At 44.3% G+C, this 25,460-nt stretch overlaps 1 protein-coding gene across 2 annotated transcripts in view; it reads right to left on the reverse strand.

Annotated features, from left to right (window-relative positions):
- arhgap39 (Rho GTPase activating protein 39) overlaps nucleotides 1–25,460 on the reverse strand; it is a 610,426-nt gene that overhangs the window by 28,898 nt on the left and 556,068 nt on the right. For both annotated transcript variants that reach the window (XM_073055077.1, XM_073055078.1), the window contains 2 exons: nucleotides 13,520–13,719; nucleotides 7,754–7,845 (listed from right to left, as the gene is read on the reverse strand). In XM_073055077.1, coding sequence (XP_072911178.1) covers nucleotides 7,754–7,845; nucleotides 13,520–13,719 — 292 coding nt within the window. The remainder of the gene's footprint in view (nucleotides 1–7,753; nucleotides 7,846–13,519; nucleotides 13,720–25,460) is intronic.

Below are 25,460 nucleotides of genomic sequence, written 5' to 3' on the forward strand. Positions count from 1 at the left end.
CATGTTCATCCATAATCTACCTGTAAACCTGCTGGCTCATCCTTAGCTCCATCATCCTGGTTTCCATCCCCCCGCCTTATTCGGTTAAACTATTCCCAACAGCTCTAGTAAACCTGCCCGCAAGATATTGGTCCCCCTCGGATTCAAGTGCAACCTGTCCCTTTTGTACAGGTTCCAACTGCCCCAGAAGAGATCCCAATTATCCAGAAATCTGAATCCCCGCCTCCTGCTCCAATTCTTCAGCCTCACATTATTCTGCCACCTCATTCTATTCCTATCCTCACTGTGGCATGGCACAGGCAGCAACCCTGAGAATACTACCCGATAAGTAGCACTGGGGCCCCACAGGCGACTGTATTGGCTCCCTTCCTGTTTACCCTGTATACCTCAGACTTTAGATGCAACACTGAGTCATGTCATCCTCAGAAATTCTCTGATGATTCAGCAAGGGAGGACAGGAGAATGAATAACAGGGTTCTGGTGGAGGAGTTTATCAAATGGTGCAAGCTGGATCATCTGTAGCTCAATATCAGTAAGACAAAGGAGATGGTGATGGACTTCAGGAAGACTAAGCCTGCACTGCTTGCTCCCTGTTCTACTGTGGTGAGGGCCTACAAGTACCTGAGGGTGCTCCTGGATGACAGACTTGAGTGGAGCACCAACACAGAGGCTGTGTACAAGAAGGGCTGGAGTTGCATCTACTTCCTGAGGAGACCGAGGTCCTTTGGAGTCTGCAGGCCTCTCCTTCACCTGTTCTACCAGTCTGCTGTTGCCAGTACAGGTGTGCTGGGGCAATGGCATCAATACGGGTGATGCCAACTGGCTCAATAAACTGATTAGAAAGGATGGCACTGTTACAGGAATCAAACTGGACACACTGGAGGCTGTGGTGGAACAAGGGACCCTATGGAAAATCCCAGCAATTCTGGACAATATTTCTCACCCACTGCGAGCCACCTTGGCTGAACAGAGGAGCACGTTTTGTAATAGACTAAGACAACTCTGCTGCCCCAAAGAGCACTATATGAGGTCATTCTTACCCTCGATCATTAGGCTCCATAATGAGTGAACATATAGCCAGGAAAGTGATGACTTCCTCCAATTAGACTGTTTCAGGAACTTATTTTTTATCCTTTCTTACTTTTCTTCTAATATTTCCATTTTTGTATATCTGCGCACTTGTCATGCTACTGTGACACTGTAACTTCCTATGGGATCAATAAAGTATCTATCTATCTATCTATCACAGACGTACTGGTTGTAGGTTAATTGGTCATTGTATATTGGCCCATGATTTGGCGAGGATTAAATGGAGGACTGCTGGGTGGCACAGCTCAAAGGGCTGGACGGGCCTGTGCTGTGCAGGATCTCAATTACAAAACAGTTTGTTATTGTAAATTGTCCTGTGATCAGGCTTATATTAAATAGCTAAGTTACTGGATGACGCAACTCACTTGGCAAAAGGTCCTGTTCCATGCCATATCTTTAAATAAATAAATAAAATGAAAATATGTTCTCTGAAATCAAGTCCCAGTCCTGCGGAAGGCAGCTGCTGTAGCCCTAATTTGCCCATCCCCATTTCTACACAGGGGCTGTGACTTCACTCACTACAACCCATGTTCTCAGTATCTCCTTGTGCACTGTTTGTCTTCTTTTGTGCACCGGTTATTTGTCAGTCTTTGTTTATATAAAGAGGAGGAGGAGAAGATGGCGGCGCGACGCAGCACGCGCGGCCTCTCTGGAGAATGGATATCTATTCCGTGTTAAGTAGGGATCCATGCACAATCCCGATTTGATGGAGACAGACGTGAGAACACGGAGGAACATCTGGAGGAACATCTGAAATGCCAGCTTCGCTGTCGCTGCTACTGTGCGGTCCGGAATCTCCGGAGGAGAAGGCCTCCGAGACCTCGGCTTTGCTTGCTTCGGCGGCTGAGACGAGGTCGAAGGCGCTCGGCAGAAGATGGCGTTCGGGAGGCTGTATCGGAGGCTCGAAGTTTTCGGATGGACTCAGAGTCTGCTGTCGTCGGGTACTTCCAAGGCATTAATTGTTAGTGTCTGGAAGTTTATGGAAGGGAGAATTCTCCCGTTTGCTGCCTGATTGGACTATTGGAGTCGATCGAGACTTGAGACTTTCAAACCGCGTCCATGGTCTGCGTCTATCGAATTACGGTACTGTTTTGCACTGCTGTAACTATATCCTATAATTATGTGGTTTTGTTAGCGTGGGTCATGGTTTGTCCTTTTTTTTATTTTGTGATATCACTCTGGAGGAACATTGTATCATTTATTAATGCATGCATGTATTTCTAAATGACAATAAACAAGGACTGAGTGTCCTCATAATCTAATCTAATTTTCATAAATTCTATTGTAATTCTTTATTTCCCACAACCTATGGACTCACATCAAAGGGCTCTACAACTCATATTCTCAATGCTATCTATTTTTTGGTTTGTTTGTTTATTTATTTGATATATTTATTTACTTAATTTTGCATTTTCACAATTTGTCTTCTTTTGCACATTGGCTGTTTGTCAGTCTTTGCGTGTAGTTTTGATTCTATTGTATTTCTTTGTTCTACTGTGAATGCCTGTAAGAAAATGAATCTCAGGGTAGTATGTGGTGACATACATGTACTTTGATAATAAATTTGGTTCCTTGAGGTTGATGTAGTCGGGGTGGTAGTGGGGACAAGCTCCCACTGCCTATGAAATGCTCCCACTAGCATGCTTTCAAATGGCCTCTGACAACCAAGTCCAACTCCTGGCCTTCACGGGTGGCTTAGTTACTAAGCCCGGCAGAACTGTTTCTACCGACTGGAGAAAACGGGTTACTGGTGCCTTAAAACCAGTCACTCCAGACAGATGGAGCTCATCGGCCGTGGTTGGCAGCTCATCTTGGAGAAGGAAAACTCTGATCTCAAACCTCTGCTGCCTTGCAGCTATGCCCACTCATGGGGAAGGCCTCGGGAGCAAACCCCAAGAAGAATCCGCAGCAGTCCCTAAGGCAGTCCTACATTGACTGGCAACTCCTCGATGCTGCTGGTACCAAACTGTTCCTTTGGATTCATCAGATGTGTGGAGGGGGGAGCTTGCTCTCCATACCGTACTGCCCTGGCTTGCACATCTAGATAGCTAGGATGCAACATCCATGGGGAGGTTTTGGAGTATAAATTTACTTTGAACTTTGAAATGTTTGCAACTCCACCATTGACAGACCCAAGCCTGGCTGCGAACGGAGGAGGTTTGGTCATGGGGCTAGCAACCCATCCTGTAAAAACCCAGAGCTACAGAAACACCAACAGAAGCTCATCTTTCCCTGGGAGAGAAAAGATCCAAGAAGATGGGCTACACCGAGGGGCAACTTGAAAGACTGGCCCAGGACAGAAGGCTCTGGAAAGCTGCTGTTGGCAGCCTATGCCCCAGTAGGTTGATGGGCATTGAAATGCTTGTAAGAAGATGAATCTCAGGGTAGTATATGGCAACGTATACGCACTTTGATAATATATTTACTTTGACTTTGACATGCCTTAGCACACATCTAATCTGGCAGAGGGGAAGGTAAGTGATGTGCTCACTCACTGCATGTCTACACGTAACGAGGAAAGAAAATCTTCTCTGGGACCTAAAGAGTTATTACAAAAGCAAGAATCAAAATCACGGCAGGAATTCTAACCAGCTGCCTAACTAATTGCATCAGCGCTATACAGTTACTTAGTGCCTTCAAATGCAAAGCAACTCCTTCCGAGTTAATAGTCTCCCGGGGGACAGCACATGCCAAAAGGTGCCTTATATTTAATTTGTTAGAGTGACAACAAAGCACCAGCTTCTTTAATAGTGCACACTCGGAACAGAAGAAAAGCAATGTAATGTCGCGCCATTTCTGAGCGTACTGCTTTCTCATCTCTCGCAGGATGACACGATTGCCATTCTGTTTTCAATGCAGCTGCTGCTAGTTTCTGTGAGTGATTGTCATCACTGCAATCTATTCTGGAAGACAAAATCTGCTTCCCTTCTCTCCCTGCCATCCCCCACCCCACCCCTTATGAAGGCACAGTCCCCACAGGCAGTACAATACTGTTCTTCTGACTGCTGTTGCCTCTGCTACTCCCCTGCCTGATACGGCTAAGAATTTTATTTTATTTATATTATTCAGCAGGAATCAGACCCTTCTGGCACACTGAGCTGTGCCACCCAGCAACCCATCCAGTTAACCCTAGCCCAATCACAGGGCAATTAACCCACCAATTAATGACCAATTAACCTACAAATTAGTATGTCTTTGAACTGTGGGAGGAAACATAACACAAGCAATTTCGGCACGGACTAGAAGGGCCGAGATGGCCTGTTTCTGTGCTGTAATTGTTATATGGTTAATTGAAGTGAACAACAGCATTCCGATTCAAAACCAGAGCAGCCCGGAGTAGACCAGAAGCCTTGCTTATCAATTGACCATATTAGCGGACACAGAGCACAGCAGCCGGGGCAACTTTCATAGCCTCAGTGGCCATCAGAGAATGAGTGAAATCAGCTCTCATCCGGACGGACACTCTGTCTTGTCAATCTATCTGAGCTGGCATTTAAATTGACCCAACAACAGAACAGTGAAAGGCTCTGGCACCCTGGAGAGATGAGTGAACATCGTGGAGAGCGACTGGCTCTCACCTCCGATCCTGACTCTGGTGCCCTTAAGAGAGGAGGTGAAGATTGTGGAGAGCGAGCAAAATTGGCTCTTGCCTCTGATCTGGACCATTGTTTAAATTGTCTAAATAACATATCATACCTCACACTAGGACCCAGCTACTGCGAAAGGTTCAGCGGCTAGACCGCCCTGCCCAGTGACCTGCTCCTGGCCCAGGTTTTGTCGCCCAGCCCGAAGACATTCTCAAGCTCTTCAAATTAGTTCTGCACCCAGAGTGATCCAACCTTGCACCCAGGGCCAATTGTAAGGGCATCAAAACTTCCCTGCCCAGCCCCCGACTTCCCTGACAGAGGCAAACAATGAGAGAAAAGAAAAACTGAGAGGCAGATGAAGGAAGATGGAGTAGGGGGGAAGGGAGAGTAAAGGTTGGAGACAGCTGTGAGAGGGAGATCAGCAGGATCACAGCTACCAGTGCTGGATTCTGCAGAGGAGGGGTGAGGATGGGGACCACAGGGGAGAGGTGAATGGCAGTTGCTGAAAGCAAGAGTTCATGTTTAAGTTTGGTGAAACAGTAATGGTGACAGGCGTAGGGTCTGCTGAAGCTTGGTTGCCAATGATAGGGAAGCAGTTTGCACAACGCTTTACAATGCTGGCAATCAGGGTTCAATTCCTGCTGCAGCTTGTAAGGAGTTTGTACATTTCCCTCGTGACTACATGGGCTTCCTTGGGGTGCTCATATTTCTTCCCACAGTCTGAAGACATATGGTTAGTGAGTTGCGGGCATGCTATGTTGGCACTGGAAGCGTGACGACACTTGTGGGCTGCCCAGCACAATTCCATCATCCAAATAATTAACATGTAATGTAAAAAGAATCGATTCCAACACAGAACCCTGAGGAACACAATAGTCACTGGCAACCAACCAGAAAGGCTCCCTTTATTTTTACTCTTTGCCTCCTGCCAGTCAGCACGGCCTTATCCATGCTAGAATGTTTTCTGTAATACCATGGGTTCGTAGCTTAAGCAGCCTCACGTGTGGTACCTTGTCAAAAGCCTTCTGAAATCTAAATATACATCAACCTATTCTCCTTTGTCTATCCTGCTTGTTATTTCTTCAAAGAATTCCAACTGATTTATCAGGCAAGATTTTCCCTTGAAGAAACTATGCTGACTATGGCCTATTTTACCATGTTCCTCTAAATACCCTGAAACCTCATCCTTAACAATCGACTCCAACATCTTCCCAACCACTGAGGTCAGACAAACTGGCCTATAATTTCCTTTCTTCTGCCTCTCTTCCTTCTTGAAGAGTGGAGTGGCATTTCTAATTTTCCAGTCTTCCAGTACCATTCTAGAATCTCAGGATTCTTGAAAGATCATTACTAATGCCTCCACAATCTTCTCAGCCACCTCTTTCAGAACCCTGGCATGTACATTATCTGGTCCAGGTGACTTATCTTCAAACCCTTCAGGTTCCCAAGAACCTTCTTTCTGGTTATGGTAACTTCACATGCTTCAGACCCCTGACATCTGGAACTTCCACCACACTGCTAGTATCTTCCACAGTGAAGACCGATGCAAAATACTTATTCAGTTCATCCGTCATTTCCTTGTCCCATTACTGCCCCTCCAGCAGTTTTCCAGCAGTCCGATATCCACTTTCACCTCTCTTTTACACTTTATGTATCTGAAGAAACTTTAATATTATTGGCTAGCTTAAATTCATATTCCATCTTTACCTTCTTAATGACTTTTTTAGTTGCTTTCTGTTGATATTTTAAAGCTTCCCAATCCTCTAACTTCCCACCAAGTTTTGCTCTATTATACACCCTCTCTTTGGCTTTGACTTCTCTTGTTAGTCATGATTGTGTCATTTTGCCTTCAGAATTCTTCTTCCTCTTTGGGATGGATATATCTGGTGCCTTCAGAATTGCTTCCCAAAATTCCCAGCTCTTTATTTCACCCCATCCTCATCTCTGGGTTTCAATATCACTTACCACCTTGTATTTCTTCCTTTCTTCCCCCACCTTCTTATTCTGACTTCTCCTCTTCCTTTCCAGTCCTGATGAAGGGTCTCGGCCCAAAACATCAACAGTTTATTCTTCTCCATAGATGCTGCCTGGCCTACTGAATTCTTCTAGAATTTTGAGTGTGTTGCAAGACAGGTTTTTCACTGCACTTCAATACATGTGACAATAATAAATCAATTTACAATTTAGGCAGTAATTCTTTCTTTGGGATTTGCCTTCTGTAGATAGAGAATACTTGGGCAATCTTTCACATTGCTGGACAAATGCTAATGTTGCAGCTATTCTAGAACATCATTAGAATCAGAAACAGGTTTATTATCACAGGATCATATTCGTTGTTTTGAGACAGCAGTACAGTGTAAAGACAAACAATTATTATAAATTACAAAATGCAAAGTGCAAAAGAAAGGAATGATGAGGTGGTGCGTGTGGACCTTTCAGAGATCTGATGGTGGAAGGGAAGAAGCTGCTTCTGAATCACTCAGTGCATGTCTTCAAATTCCTGCACCTCCTCCCTGATGCACTGAAATTATGGGTTGTCAAATTCCTGAAAGTTCATCTGTACTTTCAAGGTAGTAATGAGAAGAGGCATGTTCTAGATGGTGAGGTTACTTAGTGATGGATGGCACCTTCTTGAAGCACCACCTCTTGAAGATGTCTCCAGTGGTGGGGAGATACTGGTCATACGAGATCAGAACTACTATTATACTTTTTAGTACTACTTAATTGAAATGTCGAATGTGTACTCAATGCCACTGGATCAGTGACCCATACTCTTGGGCTGAAACGTTGACTGTTTATTTCCTTCCATAGATGCTGCCTGACCTACTGAGTTCCTTCACCATTTTGTGTGTGTTGTTCTGGAATGCACATTCAGTAATATGACCATTATGCTCCTACTCTCAGGTATATTCTGGACAACTCTTTGAAGGAAGGAACTTGAGGTTGACTAGTCAACAGGGGGCAATGATTGTGGTGCTAATGCTGACATTCCTGTGCAATTTTGAAGGTGCCACTGATATTAGGTTGAAAGTGGATGTCCTTCACTTCAATCAGACAGCCATGAAACGTGGCATTACCTGGTACGTGGGGGTCCGTCAGCCCTTGAGGGATAACCCACTGATCCACTTGCAGCTTGAGAGCATTGACCTCATCGATGTCACCAGGGACCCTGCAGAGAGAAGAAGGTGCACGCAGGTCTCAGCAGAGCTAGAATTTTATTCCGAGCCATATGACAATGATCAGCTCCCCTATGAAAATCCTTCCCTGCACCCCCCCCACGATGCAATGCATTTCAACTAACCACCTTCAGTCAACTGCAACACGCCCCCCCCCCCCCCCCCCACCACTCTCCCTTCCCAACCGATTGTGAAACTTGACTGTGAGCCACAGCGTTGCTAACAGCAGATTGATAGGCCAGGGCAGGAAGGAACATTGCAAATCGTAAAACAAACAGTATAACTGATGTGTGTCTGAAATGATTTTTCATTTTTAAAAGTGTTTGCATCTCTCTAATGCTCAGAATCAGAATCAGGTTTATTACTACTGACATACACGTTGTGGAATTGTCGTTTTGTGGCAGCAGTACAGTGCAAGATATAAGAAATATTATGTTACAATAAACATACAAAATAAATAATGCAGCACAGAAAGAGAGCAACATAGTGACGTAGTATTCAAGGGTTCATGGATCCTTCAGAACACTGATGGTGGAGGGATATTCCTACAATGTTGAATGTGTATCTTTGGGCTCCTGTACCTCCATAGTAATGAGAAGAGGGCATATCCTGGAATGTGAGGATCCTTACTGATGGATGCTGCCTTCTTGAAGAATTGCCATTTGAAAATGTCCTCAATGGTGGGGATGCTAGTGCCCATGATGGAGCTGGCTGAGGTTACAACCCTCTGCAGTTTTTTCTGATGGCCTTGGCTTGTTATTCCTCTCTGTAGATGCTGCCTGACGGGCTGAGTTCCTTCAGCATTTGTGTGTGTGCTACTCTGTATTTCCAGCATCTGCAGAATCTCATCTGATCCTGTGCAGTGGCTCCTTCATACCAGATGGTGATGCAGCCAGTTAGAATGCTCTCCGAGGTACATCCTTGGAAATTCACTAGTCTTCGGTGACATTCCTCAAACTCCTAATAAAAGATAGCCGCTAGTGTGCTTCCTTCATAATAACCGCAGGATGGTGAGCTGTATCTCTGCATTTGGGTCTGTTGGTTCTCCTGTAAAGAACCCCTGGGATATGAATAAGTGTGACATGTGGGAAATGTGATGGGACATTTTATAAGCATTTTTCCATTTTTGTTGAAAAATTTGATCTCTAGTTACAACATTGTTGTAGATGGGGACTCTCACCACCCAGACCATGCTCTCTTCATACTGCTGCCATCGGGAAGGAGACACAGAGCCTTAGGTCCCACACCACCAGGTTTAGAACAATCAGTCTTCTGAACCGGCATGGATAACTTCACTCACCTGAACTCTGCACTGATTCCACAACCTACAGCCTAACGTTCAAGGTCTCTACAGCTCATGTTCTGAAGATTATTTATTATTTATTTATTTTTTCATATTTGCACAGTTTGTCTTCTTTTGCATTTAGTTGTCTGTCTTTTGTGTGTAGTTTTTCATTGATTCAGCTGTATTTATTTGCATCCACTGTGAATTGCCCACAATTAAATGAATCTCAGGGCTGCATATGGTGACATATACATAGTTTGATAATAAATTTATTTTGAACTTTGAACGGTATGGAGTCTCCAATACACAGGATCGCAAGAGGCTGCAGAGAGTTGTAGACTCAGCCAGTGCTCTCCCACGATCAAGAATACTTTCAAAAAGCAACACACACTAAATGCTGGAGGAATTCAGCAAATCCAGCATTTTGTGTGTGTTGCCCAAGATTTCCAGCATCTGCAGAATCTCTTGTCTTTATGATCTTCAAAAGACGATGCCTCAAAAGGTCAGCTTCCATCATTAAAACAGTCACCATCCGCGGCATGCTCCCTTTGCCTTGCTACTGTCGGGAAGGACTCACTCTCCATACTTTAACAGCTTTTTCCCCTCCACCATTGGATTTCTGAATGGTCCATGAACACAACTGCAGTATTCCTCTTGCATTATTTATGTATTTGTTTTTGTGACATGATATACTTTTATGTCTTGTACTGTTATGGCTGCTGTAAATGTCATAATATATGTTAGTGATAAACCCCTCCTACTTTCAAATCTCTTACTATCTTTCCTTTCAGTTAGTCCTGACGAAGGGTCTCAGCCCGAAACGTCGACAGCACTTCTCCCTATAGATGCTGCCTGGCCTGCTGTGTTCCACCAGCATTTTGTGTGTGTTGCTTGAATCTCCAGCATCTGCAGATTTCCTCGTGTTTGCTGATTCTGATTCAGTTTGACTGAATAATCCAGTTGCCTAGGGAAGAGAGACTTGCTGACTACCTGCAGAAGGGAGCGCAGGGTGAAACACAGGTGGGTCATGTGATAAAGGTGAATCCTCCAGGAGTTCATCTAATGGGAGTTATGCAGTCCAGGAGATGTTATGTTATGGGATGTTGCGTTAAAATTTTATAAGATTTTGGTGAGTAATTTGTGTAGGTCTGGTCAACTACCTACAGGAAAGATATCAATAAGATTGAAAGAGTACAGAGAAAATTAACAAGGATGTTTCTGGGACTTGTGGACCTGAGTTATAGAGAAAGAATACACAACAGTACAGCACAGTGCAGGTCCTTCAGCCCATGATGTTATGCTGATCTTTTAAACTACTCGAAGATCACATAGCCCTCTATTCTTTTATCATCTAAGTTTGAAAGAAAGCCCCCCTAACCACTGAGCATATCCGCATTGTAGGAAAGCAGCATTCATCATCAGAGATCCCCACCACCCAGGTCATGTTCTTTCTTGCTGCTGTCATCAGGTAGAAGCTGCAAAACCCTCAGGACTTGCACCACCAGCTTCAAGAACAGCTTCTACCCCTCAACATAAAAGGGTAAAACTGCACTCCCTTGTTCCATCATTGGAATGTTCCCACAACCAATGATCTCACTTTAAGGACTCTATCTCATATTCTTGTTATTTATATTTGTAATTTCAGTTTGTTGTCTTCTGCACTCTGCTTGATCTTTCATTGATCCTGTTATAGTTACCAGTCTATAGATTTGCTGAGTGTGCCCACAGGAAAATGACCCTCAAGGTTGTATACGGTGACATATACATACTTGGATAATAAAATTTACTTTGAACTTTGAATAGATTAGGACTTTATTCTCTGGAGCGTAGGAGAATGAGGGGAGATTTGTTAGAGGTATACAAAATTATGTGAGGTTTAGATAGATAAATACAAGCAGGCTGTTTCCACTGAAGTTGGGTAAGACTAGAACTAGAGGTCATTGATTAAATATTTAAAGGGAACCTGAAGGGGAACTTCTTCACTCAGAAGATCGTGTGAGTGTGGAATGAGCTGTCAGTGTAAGTGGAGGATGCAGGTTTGATTTCAACATTTAAGAGAAGCCTGGATAAGTAATGGATGGGAGGGGTATGAAGGGCCATGGTCAGGGTGTGGGTTGATGCTACTAGACAGAATAATAGTTCAGAGCCAGATTAGATGGGCTGAAAGGCCTATTTTGGTGCTATGGTGTTCTATGACTCCATGAGTTGGATGCATCAGCGACTGAAGAAGCTGGACCTTCTGGATTTCGGTATAGATAGGTACGAGGTAATGCATTTTTGAAAGTCAAACTGGTGTAGGACTTACACTATAAATATTAGGGCTCTAGGAAGTACAATGGAGCAGAGGGACAGCTATGCACGTGAATTATTCATTGGTGTCACAGGATGGTGAAAAAGGTGCCTAGCATGCAGGCCTTCATTAGTCAGGACACTGAGCATAGCAGTTGGGATATCTTATTTTAGTTGTGTAAGTCTTTGGAGTACTGTGTACAGTTTGAGATCCCCTGTTGTGGGAAAGACATGGTTAGACTGGAAAGAGTGCAGTGAACATTTACAGGAGTGTTGCCAGGACTTGACCACTGGAGTTATAGGGAGAGGCTGGTCAAGCTAAGTCCTTATTCTTTGGAATGTAGGAGAATGAGGGGCATCCTTGTTGGTATTTAAAACTATGAGAGGTATAGTTAAGGTGGATGGTAACAGTCTTTTCCCCAGGGTAGGGAGTCCCAAAATGAGGGGTTTAGTTTAGAGCAGGGGTGGCCACCCTATGGAATGCATGCCCAAGATGGCATGTTGTTGGCATGCGGCTTGGAGAAACTATATGTTGCGTAGACAGCTACTCTGGTAATACCTATAAAACTTTGCAAATACCATTGAATGTTTGGTGTGCTGGGATCTCCTCTTATATAGTATGTGGAATATTATGAAATTATACATTTCTGAAGCCAGAGTAATGTTTATTGAGTAGGTCCACAGATCAAATACGTTAAAGGCATGTCTTTTGTAAATGGATATTGGAAAATGGACAGTGCTAGTTTTTTGACATCCCACACCTTGATTAGTTCTTATCTCAGTCAATTATTCTCTTCATTTGGCCAGAGAATTTGACCTTGAGTGTGATGATGAGGTTAGATGAAGAGGGGTTGGAGGAGGCTGTCCTGATAACCCTCAATGGTTTTAACCACAATCAGCAGAGCTACCTCTCCCGTCCGTGTGCTCTAACCCCTACTGGAAAGGTACATGGGGAAGAGATGGTGCTTAGTCTCGGAATATTACAGCTCCAAATCAATAGTGGTAGCTGGCTTATGTTGGGGACTGATCAGCCACAGTCTAAGTTCATGGGGCAGCACAGCCTCCACCAGTCCCTCTGTACATGGCCCACGTGCTGGGAGGATTGCCAAGGGAATCCAAGTGACGGAGTTCAGGTACAGTTCTTTCCTCAATGCTGTAAGACTTCTGAACAGTCGCCTCTTTCACATCCCTTTCCCAGTGGCATTACCATATTCTTGAACCCTTCATCCTGCCTTTCTGTTTTAATCATTAGCTTTATTTGTCACATGTACATGAAAACATGGAAACATACAGTGACCTGTGTTGTTTGCATCAATGACCGACACAGACCGAGGATTGTACTGGGGACAGTCCACAAGTGTTGCCATACTTCCAGTGCCAACAGAGCATACCCTCAGCTTACTGAGGGAAGGGCCTACTCCGCACTGTATCTCTAAATAAAATAAGTAATCCTAACCCTTACATCTTTGGAATGAGGAAGGAAATTGGAGCACCTGGAGGAAACCCATGTGGTCATAGGGAAAATGTACAAAGTCCTTACAGACTATGGTGGAATTGAACTTGTGACGTTGGTGCTGTAGAGCGTTACACTAACCACTACGCGTCACTTTAGTATTTCTTCTTGTGCTACTTCACGTAGTGCTACAATTTTTACAGTGTCGCTCTAGTTATTTTTGAATTTATTACACAGAATAACTATGGGGTGCCACAGCAGTGATAGTGTGACGCTATTACAGCTCAGAGGTTTGGAGTTTGAAATTTAAACCTGCTGTCCTCTGTAAGGAGTTTGAATGTCCTCCCTGTGGAATGTGTGATTTCCTCTGAGAGCTCTGATTTCCTCCCACAGTCCAAAGATATACCGCTTAGTAAGCTAATTGGTCATTGTAATTTGGACTGTGATTAGATTAGGGTTAAATTGGGGATTGTTGGGTGCTGGAAGTTGTAACTCTAATTAAAAATAAATATTATTACCATGTAGACTGTTGACTCATTTGAGTAAAGAATTTTATTGCACCCTGGTGTATATGACAATAAACAAATCCAAAGACAAGTTTGAAATGAAGAAACGAGTTAGTGGAGCCACAAAAAGCTACCTGAAGATGCCTTCAGTCTGAGCTCCATTGAGCTTCAGCACCTCCTCTGAGAGCCTGGTTTGCACCCACGGTAGCTGTCGGTCTGTGTAATGCTCGTTCTGCATGTTCATGATCTCTTCCAGGGAGCTGCCGAACATGGAGGGGCAGAAAACGGCATTGGTGGCATGTCTGATCTCATCTGCACTTGGTTTACGGAGACCCTGTGGGAATGAAAAAAACAGCAATGGTTCCTTTATTCTGGAGCAATAAACAACTGACTGGACAAATTCGATGGCATGAACAGCATTGAACACAGATCATTACACCACACTACCTGCCCTTTGACCCATGATGTTGTGCTGACATTTGAACCTTCTCTAAAATCAATCTAAGCATTCTCTCCCACATAGCTCTCCATTTTCTTTTCATCCACGTGCCTATCTATGTCCCAGTTGTATCTGCCTCTACCACCACCCCAGCAGCACATTCCATACACACACCACTTCCTGTGTAAAAAAAAGCCCCTATACTTTCCTGCAACCACCTTAAAATGATGTTCCCTCATATTAGCCATTTTCATCCCGAGAAAATGCCTTTGGCTATCCACTCGATATTTGCCTCTTATCATTTTGTACACTTTTATCATGTCAACTCTCATCCTAATTTGCTCCAAAGAGAAAAGCCCTCGCTCGCTCAACCTATCCTCATAAGCATCCCTGGGAGGAACTCATTACCACCATCAGGGAGGAGGTACAGAAGCTTGAAGACCCATACTCAAAAATTCAGAAACAGCTTCTTCCCCTCTGCCATCAGATTTCTGAATGGTCCACGAACACTATCTTATTATTCATTTTTAGTATATAATTTATCAATTTTATATGAGTCACTAATTAGTCACAGATTATTTTTAAAATATTTCTTACGGTAACTTGTAGTATTTTTTATGTATTGCTGCTGTAAAGCAACGAATTTCATGACATACACGCAGTGGCCATTTTATTAGTTACTCCTGTATATCTGCTTGTTAACGCAAATATCTAATCAGCCAATCACCGAGCAGCAACTCAATGTGAAAAAGCACGTGAACATTGTCAGGACGTTCAGTTGTTGTTCAGACCAAACATCAGAATGGGGAAGAAATGCGATCTAAGTGAGTTTCAGTGTGGAATCATTACACTGGAAAACAAAGATTTGGCTTCCTGATTACTTTTGGGTGTATCTTATGGATTCTGGGCTGTTGATCATGGAAATAACAATGAAATTGCCTATATTTGTTATTTCGATTCATAATTCAAGTCAATTAAAACGATGCCCAGAATGTAAGCTGAAAAGTTTTCTATCCTGTCCAGGCATGCTTAGGCAGAGCAGGTTTTAAAAAGGCTGTTCTAAGCATTGTGTTTACACATATATCAGTTTGTGATCACATTGATGTGAATGCTCTATGCGCCTCGCATATTGTGTGTACTCATTATAATAAAGTAATTGTATTTTCAGGAGTGCTGTGATAGCAAAATGTTTCTCAATGTTGCAACAGCAGTGATACTTTCTGTTATAGAGATGGTTGTTGACCTCAGGAGGGCACGGAGCGACCACTCCCCACTGAACATCGACGGCTCCTCGGTAGAGATCGTAAAGAGCACCAAATTTCTTGGTGTTCACCTGGCGGTGAATCTCACCTGGTCCCTCAACACCAGCTCCATAGCAAAGAAAGCCCAGCAGTGTCTCTACTTTCTGCGAAGGCTGAGGAAATTCCATCTCTCACCACCCCCCATCTTCATCACATCCTACAGAGGTTGTATTGAGAGCATCCTGAGCAGCTGCATCACTGCCTGGTTTGGAAATTGCACCATCTCGGATCACAAGACCCTGCAGCAGATAGTGAGCTCAGCTGAGAAGATCATCAGGGTCTCTCTTCCCGCCATTACAGACATTTACACTATGTGCTGCATCCGCAAAGCAAACAGCATTATGAAGGACCCCATGCACCCCTCATATAAACTCTCCTCCCTCCTGCCGTCTGGGAAAAGGCTCCGAAGCATTCGGGCTCTCATGACCAGACTATGTAACAGTTTCTTCCCTCAAGCTATCAGACTCCTCAATACCCGAAGCCTGGACTGACACCAACTTACTGCCCTCTACTGTGCCTATTGTGTTGTTTATTATTTATTGTAATGCCTGCACTGTTTTGTGCACTTTATGCAGTCCTGGGTAGGTCTGTAGTCTAGTGTAGTTTTTTTCTGTGTTGTTTTTACGTAGTTCAGTGTAGTTTTTTGTACTGTTTCATGTAGCATTATGGTCCTGAAAAACTTTATCTCATTTTTACTGTGTACTGTACCAGCATTTATGGTCGAAATGACAATAAAGAGTGACTTGACTTGACTTATATTTGTGGTGAGTATAAGCTTAAATCTCAAAGATGGAGCATGACTCCTCTTTTTAAGAAAGCCTGTGAGTTCTACTTTGGGTGTAAACTTGGCGACCAAGACAAAGCCTGGACTTCTCACATTTGTTGCGCAGCAGGTGCTGTTGATCTTAGAGCTTGACTGAGATGTGCTCGGAAGTCAATGCCATTCGCTGTCCCGATGATGTGGCAAGAGCAGATTGTGACTTCTGTCTGACTTGTGTATCTGCTCAGAACAAGAAATCTATTGAATACCCAATCTCCCTTCAGCCGTGAGACCTGTGGTGCGTGACGATAGTCTTCCAGTACTGAAGCCACCAGACAGATGGAGTCTAGAGCAGGCAGATGGAGATGCCATGATGCACAGGCCAGGGATGGAAAACAACACTGATACTGAGACACTTTATGTCGAGTGAGCCTCATCTGATAACTCAATCTGAGTTAAATAACCTGGTCAGAGACTTGGGTTGGTCAAAGGCTCTACCCTCTGTATACACATGACTGTGTGACTAGGCATAGCTCAAATACCATCTATAAATTTGCTGATGATACACCCATTGTTGGTAGAATCTCAGCTGGTGACGAGAGGGCGTACAGGAGTGAGATATGCCAACTAGTGAATGGTGCCACAGCAACAACCTGGCACTTTCATCAGTAAGACGAAAGAGCTGATTGTGAACTTCAGGAAGGGTAAGACGAAGGAACACATACCAATCCTCATAGAGGGATCAGAAGTGGAGAGAGTGAGCAGCTTCAAGTTCCTCAGTGTCAAGATCTCTGAGGATCTAACTTGGTTGCTACGTATTGATGTAGTCATAAAGAAGGCAAGACAGTGGCTATACTTTATTAGGAGTTTGAAGAGATTTGGCATGTCAAAAAATACAGTCAAAAACTTCTATAGTTGTACCGTGGAGAGCATTCTGACAGGCTGCAGCACTGTCTGGTATGGAGGGGCTACTGCACAGGACCGAAAGAAGCTGCAGAAGGTTGTAAATCTAGTCAGCTCCATTTTGGGTACTATCCAACGAAGTTAGCAGGATATCTTCAGGGAGCGGTGTCTCAGAAAGGCAGCGTCCATTATTAAGGATCTCCAGCACCCTGGGCATGCCCTTTTCTCACTGTTACCATCAGGTAGGAGGTACAGAAGCCGGAAGGCACACACTCAGCGATTCAGGAACAGCTTCTTCCCCTCCAATTCCTAAATGGACATTGAAGATTTGGACATTACCTCACTTTTTTTTAAAATATACAGTATTTCTGTTTTTTTGCACATTTTAAAAAACCTATTCAATACATGTAATTGATTTACTTGTTTATTTATTATTATGTTTTATTTTATTTATTATTATTTTTTTCTCTCTTCTAGATTATGTATTACTTTGAACTGCTGCTGATAAGTTAACAAATTTCACGTCACATGCTGGTGATAATAAACCTGATTTTGATTCTGATTCTGAAGGAGAATTACTAGATTTAAGATTGCAAGGGTGAAATCTGCAGTCACCAAACACAAAAATTTCCGTGAAAGATTTCGATATTTGATACAGATGTTTCCCAGAATAACTAATGCCAAAATTAAGGAAGGCATTTTTGTTGGTCCACAAATCAAACAGGTGAACAACGACAGGCAATTTGAAGAACTTCACATGGGACTGGAGAAAACCACACGGAAGGCATTCATGGTTTTTGATGAAAATGTCCTTGGCAATTACAGAGCACCAAACTATATGTTGACAACATGCTTCAAGCATACAAAACATATGAAGTGCAATATGTCACTGAAGATTCATTTTCCACATTCCCATTTAGACTTCTTCCCTGCAAATCTTGGTGTTGTCAGTTTCGAGCAGGGTGAAATGCTGGCTAATTATTGTTGGACACTTACGTGAAAAGCCTCAGACACTGAGTACAAATGAAAATCATCAACAAAACATTTTTAGCTTAATTGGACTAATGCAAAGTGTCAGTACAGTTATGAAATTAGATGCATTATATTCAATAAAAATTAATTTCTTGTTTCTCTAAATTTCTATGTGATACAAGTAGTCTGAAATTATAATTGTATTCAGCTTCAAGTGGTCTATCACTACCACAAAATACTTCTGAGGGAGCAATACTTTCGAAAAAATTTGCCGTCCGGTGTCATTGGTGCCAGACAGGGTGATAATAGACAATAGACAATAGACAATAGGTGCAGAAGTAGACCATTTGGCCCTTTGAGCCTGCACCGCCATTTTGAGATCATGGCTGATCAACAACTATCAATACCCGGTTCCTGCCTTGTCCCCATATCCCTTGATTCCCCTATCCATAAGATACCTATCTAGCTCCTTCTTGAAAGCATCCAGAGAACTGGCCTCCACTACCTTCCGAGGCAGTGCATTCCAGACCCCCACAACTCTCTGGGAGAAGAAGTTTTTCCTTAACTCTGTCCTAAATGACCTACCCCTTATTCTCAAACCATGCCCTCTGGTACTGGACTCTCCTAGCATCTGGAACATATTTCCTGCCTCTATCTTGTCCAATCCCTTAATAATCTTATATGTTTCAATCAGATCCCCTCTCAATCTCCTTAATTCCAGCGTGTACAAGCCCAGTCTCTCTAACCTCTCTGCGTAAGACAGTCCAGACATCCCAGGAATTAACCTCGTGAATCTACGCTGCACTTCCTCTACAGCCAGGATGTCCTTCCTTAACCCTGGAGACCAAAACTGTACACAATGCTCCAGGTGTAGTCTCACCAGGGCTCTGTACAAATGCAAGAGGATTTCCTTGCTCTTGTACTCAATTCCCTTTGTAATAAAGGCCAACATTCCATTAGCCTTCTTCACTGCCTGCTGCACTTGCTCATTAACCTTCAATGACTGATGAACAAGGACTCCTAGATCTCTTTGTATTTCTCCCTTACCTAACTCTACACCGTTCAGATAATAATCTGCCTTCCTGTTCTTACTCCCAAAGTGGATAACCTCACACTTATTCACATTAAACGTCATCTGCCAAGTATCTGCCCACTCACCCAGCCTATCCAAGTCACCCTGAATTCTCCTAACATCCTCATCACATGTCACAGTGCCACCCAGCTTAGTATCATCAGCAAATTTGCTGATGTTATTCTCAATGCCTTCATCTAAATTGTTGACGTAAATTGTAAACAGCTGTGGTCCCAATACCGAACCATGTGGCACCCCACTAGTCACCACCTGCCATTCCGAGAAACACCCATTCACCGCTACCCTTTGCTTTCTATCTGCCAACCAGTTTTCTATCCATGTCAATGTCTTCCCCCCGATGCCCTGAGCTTTGATTTTACCCACCAATCTCCTATGTGGGACCTTATCAAATGCCTTCTGAAAATTGAGGTACACTACATCCACTGGATCTCCCTTGTCTAACTTCCTGGTTACATCCTCGAAAAACTCCAATAGATTAGTCAAGCATGATTTACCCTTGGTAAATCCATGCTGGCTCGGCCCAATCTTATCACTGCTACCTAGATATGCCACTATTTCATCCTTAATAATGGACTCTAGCATCTTCCCCACCACCGATGTCAGGCTGACAGGTCGATAGGTCTCTGTTTTCTCCCTCCCTCCTTTCTTAAAAAGTGGGATAACATTAGCCATTCTCCAATGCTCAGGAACTGATCCTGAATCTAAGGAACATTGGAAAATGATTACCAATGCATCTGCAATTTCCAAGGCCACCTCCTTTAGTACCCTAGGATGCAGACCATCTGGACCTGGGGATTTGTCAGCCTTCAGTCCCATCAGTCTACTCATCACCGTTTCCTTCCTAATGTCAATCTGTTTCATTTCCTCTGTTACCCTATGTCCTTGGCCCATCCATACATCTGGGAGATTGCTTGTGTCTTCCTTAGTGAAAACAGATCTAAAGTACTCATTAAATTCTACTGCCATTTCTCTGTTTCCCATAACAATTTCACCCAATTCATTCTTCAAGGGCCCAACATTGTTCTTAACTATCTTCTTTCTCTTCACATACCTAAAAAAGCTTTTGCTATCCTCCTTTATATTCCTGGCTAGCTTGCGTTCGTACCTCATTTTTTCTCCCCGTATTGCCTTTTTAGTTAAGTTCTGTTGTTCCTTAAAAACTTCCCAATCATCTGTCCTCCCACTCACCTTAGCTCTGTCATACTTCCTTTTTTTTTTAATGCTATGCAATCTCTGACTTCCTTTGTCAACCACTGTGGCCCCTTTCCCCCCTTTGAATCCTTCCTTCTCTGGGGGATGAACTGATTTTGCACCTTGTGCACTATTCCCAAGAATACCTGCCATTGCTGTTCCACTGTCTTTTCTGCTAGGATATCCATCCAGTTAACTTTGGCCAGCTCCTCCCTCATGGCTCCATAGTTTCCCCTGTTCATCTGCAACACTGACACCTCCGAGCTGCCCTTATCCTTCTCAAATTGCAGATAAAAACTTATCATATTATGATCACTACCTCCTAATGGCTCCTTTACTGCAAGATCGCTTATCAAATCCTGTTCATTACATAACACTAAATCCAGAATAGTCTTGTCCCTGGTCGGCTCTCGTACAAGCTGTTCCAAGAATGCATCCCGTAGGCACTCTACAAACTCCCTATCCTGTGGTCCAGCACCAACCTGATTCTCCCAGTTCACCTGCATGTTGAAATCCCCCATAACTACTGCGACATTACCTTTGCCACATGCCAGTGTTAACTCCCTATTCAACTTGCACCCAATATCCATGCTACTGTTTGGTGGCCTGTAGACAACACCCATTTGGGTCCTTTTGCCCTTACTGTTCCTCAGTTCTATCCACACAGACTCTACTTCTCCTGACCCTATGTCCCCCCTTGCAAAGGACTGAATCTCATTCCTCACCAACAGGGCCACCCCACCCCCTCTGCCCACATTTCTGTCCCTACGATAGCACGTATACCCTTGTACATTCATTTCCCAGGTCTGATCTCCCTGCAGCCATGTCTCCGTTATCCCAACAACATCATAGTTACCCATTTGCACCTGAGCTTCAAGCTCATCCACCTTATTTCTGACACTTCGTGCATTCAGATATAGAATTTTTAGCCCATTTCTCCTCTCTCTGTTTGAATCGCTGCCTATTGTGCTTAACGCAGCTCCCCGAACTCCTATCGGGCTTTTGTAGCCTAGAATTTTGTTGTCCTTCCTAAATTTACTTATTCTTTCGACACATTTAACTTCATGTTCCGTCAGACCTTCCCTCTGTACATGTGTCCTCCTTATCACTTGTTCCGCCTCACCTTTCTCTACTACACACTTAATATTCCAGAACCGTGTAGTCCCCACCTGTCCTTTATTCTTCCTCTCACTATCCTCTCTCACATTCTGGATCCCCGCCCCCTGCAAATTTAGTTTAAACCCCCCCAAGAAGCACTAGCAAACTTCCCTGCAAGAATGTTAGTACCGCTCCAGTTCAGGTGTAAACCGTCCCTTCCGAACATATCCCACCTTCCCTGGAACAAAGCCCAATTATCTACAAACCTGAAGCCTTCCCTCCTGCACCATCCTCTCAGACACGTATTAATCTTTATAATCTTTCTGTTCCTTCCCTCACTCGCACGTGGCACAGGTAGCAACCCTGAGATTGTTACCCTGGAGGTCCTGCTTTTCAGCTTTGCACCTAACTCCCTGAACTCCCTACGCAGGACCCCCTCACTCATCCTACCCACGTCATTGGTCCCTACATGGACCACAACATCTGGATTCTTGCCCTCCCTCTCGAGAATAACCTGCACCTGATCTGAGATGTCTTGGACCCCGGCACCAGGGAAGCAACATACCATCCGAGACTCCCGATCTTCCCCACAAAATCTCCTATCCGCCCCCCTGACTATAGAATCCCCTATCAATACCGCTCTCTTCTCTTCCCTCCTCCCCTTCCTAGTCGAGGGTCCAACTTCAGTGCCAGAGACAGGACTACTGCAGCTTGTTCCTGGTAGGTCATCCCCACCAACAGTATCCAAAACGGTATACTTATTTTTGATGGGAACGGCCACAGGGGTGCTCTTCTCTCTCTGTCTGCTCCCCCTGCCTCTCTTGACTGTCACCCATTTGCCTACCTCCTGTCTTTTCGGTGTGACTACCTCCTGATAACTCTTATCTATCTCTGCCTCTGCCTCCCGAATGATCCATAGTTCATCCAGCTCCTGCTCCAATTCCCTAACTCGGTCTGATAGGAGCTGCAGCTGGATGCACCTATTGCAGGTGTGGTCATCAGGGACAGCTGGTTTGAGTATCTCAGAAACTGCTGATCTCCTGAGATTTTCACACACAACAGTCTCTGGAATTTACAGAGAAGGGTGTAAAAAAACCCAAATAAAAATCCAGTGAGTGGCAGTTCTGTAGGTGAAAATACTTTGTTAATGAGAGAGGTCAGAGGAGAATGGCCAGACTGGTTCATGCTGACAGAAAGGAGACAGTAACTCAAATATCCATTCATTGCAACGGTGGTGTGTTGAAGAGCATCTCTGAATGCACAATGCATTGATGGGCCAGAGTAGCAGAAGACCACGAACATACACTCAATTATATAAAATAGTGGTCGCCAACCCGTCAATTGTGATTGACTGGTCGATCTTTGAGACTTTCCCAGTAGATCCTGAAAAAAAAGAAAAATAAATACACAAATACTGTTGAGAGATTGTTTCCAGGTTGCGGGGTTTTAGCTCCGTTCTTTCCGCCCAGTGCGCATGCCTGTAGCTCCCCCGCACTGCGCAGTGTACTTCAGTTGTCCCCAACCACCGGGCCGTGAGGAAACGATGTGAGTCAGCTGCACCTTTCCTCATTCTCTGTCACACCCACTGTTGAACTTGAACACACACGAGGTCATCAGTCGCCTAAATGCAGTGACACCCACGCGCCAGGGATCACTGGTTGGCCTCGGGTAAACGGCCACCTCGTGCGGCTGGTGGGAATTGCCGTTGCTACTGGCCTGGAGCGCGGACAGATGGGCGCCGCTCTCAATCTATTTAGCACACCGAATGTTTGTGGGGAACCCGTTGCCAAAATATTCGCAGATGACCTAATTTGGGCTCAGGGTTTCGTAAGTAGCAGAGCAGCTACCTTGCTGCGATCTACTGAAACAAACTTTTGTCGGCCGATAGATCCTACAGGGGGGTGCGGGCGGGCACCCTGTCGCACTCCTCACTCGGTTGGTCGCTCTCTCCGGACTGCGACTGCCGCAGCCCTGGCACGGGGACCTCCGGCCCTGACCTTGTCCTCTCACCCCACCCACAACCAGCCGCACCTGGCCAAGGCGGTGGGAGGCTGGAGCTCGGGCCGGGAGGCTGTCTAATGAGGCAATGAAGCTCTCAAAACTGCTTCGGTACCCTGAGTTCAAGCACCCTGCACTTAAAGTCAAACTCGTTGAGTTTTGTGAGCGGAAAAAACGTCAGCAAGCGGGACAGAAGCTAAGCGTTGAGAGCCGCGAAAACTAAATTGCGGAATAGACTGGACATAAGGAACCTGCTTCGAGTATTGCTGTATTCCGGTCGTGTTTAACAGCCCCCCCACCCCCCTGTCGGCTGGTCCGCAAGAATATTGTCAATATTAAACCGGTCCGTGATGCAAAAAAGGGTGGGTACCCTGGGTGTACATACATTATTTCTACTTCCGGGTTGCCGGGTTTTACTTCTGGTCTTTTCTGCCCCGGTGTGCATGCGTGTAACTAATTGATCTGGGGTCGATCTTGCCTTTCACTAAGGCCGAGGTAGGGGATCTTGGGTTTAAAAAGGTTGGTGACCACTAATATAAAGCAACACACAAAATGCCAGACAAACTCAGCAGACCAGGCAGCATCTATGGAAAAGAGTACAGGGCCGAGATTTTCAGGATCTGCAGATTTTCTCTTTTTCCTCAGTGATAATAAACCTGATTCTGAATTGTCGATGCTTTATGTCAAAGCCCTACATCAGGACTGTGTGCAGAGAGGGGAGATGATGAGGGGTGTGATGGGGAGGGGTTGGTGGGTAATTGGTGGAGCTAGGGAGGTTGAAGGATGAATGGCAGATGGAGCTAGGTAGGGGAGAGGAATGGGTAAAGTGGCTGATAGATGGGAGGGAGGCAACAAAGAAAAAGAAAATGGAGCCATGTGCGGAGAGGGTAAGGTGAAGGTTGAGGCAGATACTGGAAGGAGATAAGCAGGAGTATAAAGATCACCAGTGCTGGGGTGTGTTAAGTAAAGGAGGTGATAAGGGGGGAGGTGATAATGTGATAAACTGGATCAGCAAATTTGTGGATGACATCAAGACTTGGGGTGTAGTGAACAACAAGAAAGACTAGCAAATCTTGCAGCAGGATCTAGTCCTTATGGAAAAGTGGTCGATGGAACTTAATGCAGACAAGTTGATGCACCATCAATAACTCACTCTGAGACGTAAGAAACGAGATATCGGCTTTTATTGACTGGAAGAATGAACAACACTACATCCTGGAGAATGAGGCCGGGCTCAGGCCTCAATCGCCTTTATACAGGGGTCTGTGGGAGGAGCCACAGGAGCAGTCCAGACAGGTATATGTAGTTCACCACACAAGTGTAAATAAGTGTAGCACTTGGGAAGAACAACTAGGGTAGGTCTTATGCGATGAGCAATAGGGCACTGAGGAGTGTGATAGAACAGGGGGGCCTGGGAATACAGATTCACAATTCCTTGTAAGTGGTGTCACAGGTAGATAGTAGAAGGAAAGCTCTTGGCCCATTGGTTTTCATAAATCAAAGTACTGAGTACTGGAGTTGGGATGTTATGTTCAAATTGTATAACGCGTTGGTGAGATTTAACTTGGAGTATTGTGAGCAGATTTGTCACTTACCTATAGAAAAGATGAAAGGGTGCAGAGAAAATTTACAAGGATGTTGCCGGGACCTTGAGGACCTGATTTATAGGGAATGGTTGAATAGGTTAGGCCTGGAATGTAGATGATTGAGGGGAGATTTGTTAGAGGTATACAAACCTATGAGGGATATAAAAAGGGTAAATGCAAGCAGGCTTTTTCCACTGAGGTTGGGTGAGACTAGAACTAGAGGTCATGGGTTAAGGGTAAAAGGTAAAAATTTTAAGGGGAACTTCATCACACAGAGGATTTTGAGAGTGTGGAACAAGCTGCCAGTGGATGTGGAATCAATTTCAACACATAAAAGAAATTTGGATAGGTATATGGAAGTCAGCAGTATGGAGGGTTATGGTCCAGGTGCAGGTCAATAGGACTAAGGAGATTAATGGTTCGGCACAGACTAGATGGGCTGAAGGGCCTGATTCTGTGTTGTAGTGTTCTGTAACTCTATGAAACCAGGGCTACATAAACGAGGGAGGAGAGCAGAACAGAATAGCAAAAATCTACAGTGCAGAGACAGGACATGGGGCTCAACTAGAGGGTTAGAGTCATGACTATTGGACTGGTAATCCAGAAACCAAGGGATATTGGAAACATGGTTAGGAAAAAGAGAGATATCTACAATAAATATAGGCAGCATGGAGTAAGTGAGGTGCTCGAGGAATATAAAGAATGTAAGAAGAATCTTAAGAAAGAAATTAGAA

This window comes from Hemitrygon akajei, chromosome 8 (assembly GCF_048418815.1).
Source record: "Hemitrygon akajei chromosome 8, sHemAka1.3, whole genome shotgun sequence".
NCBI lineage: Eukaryota > Metazoa > Chordata > Chondrichthyes > Myliobatiformes > Dasyatidae > Hemitrygon > Hemitrygon akajei.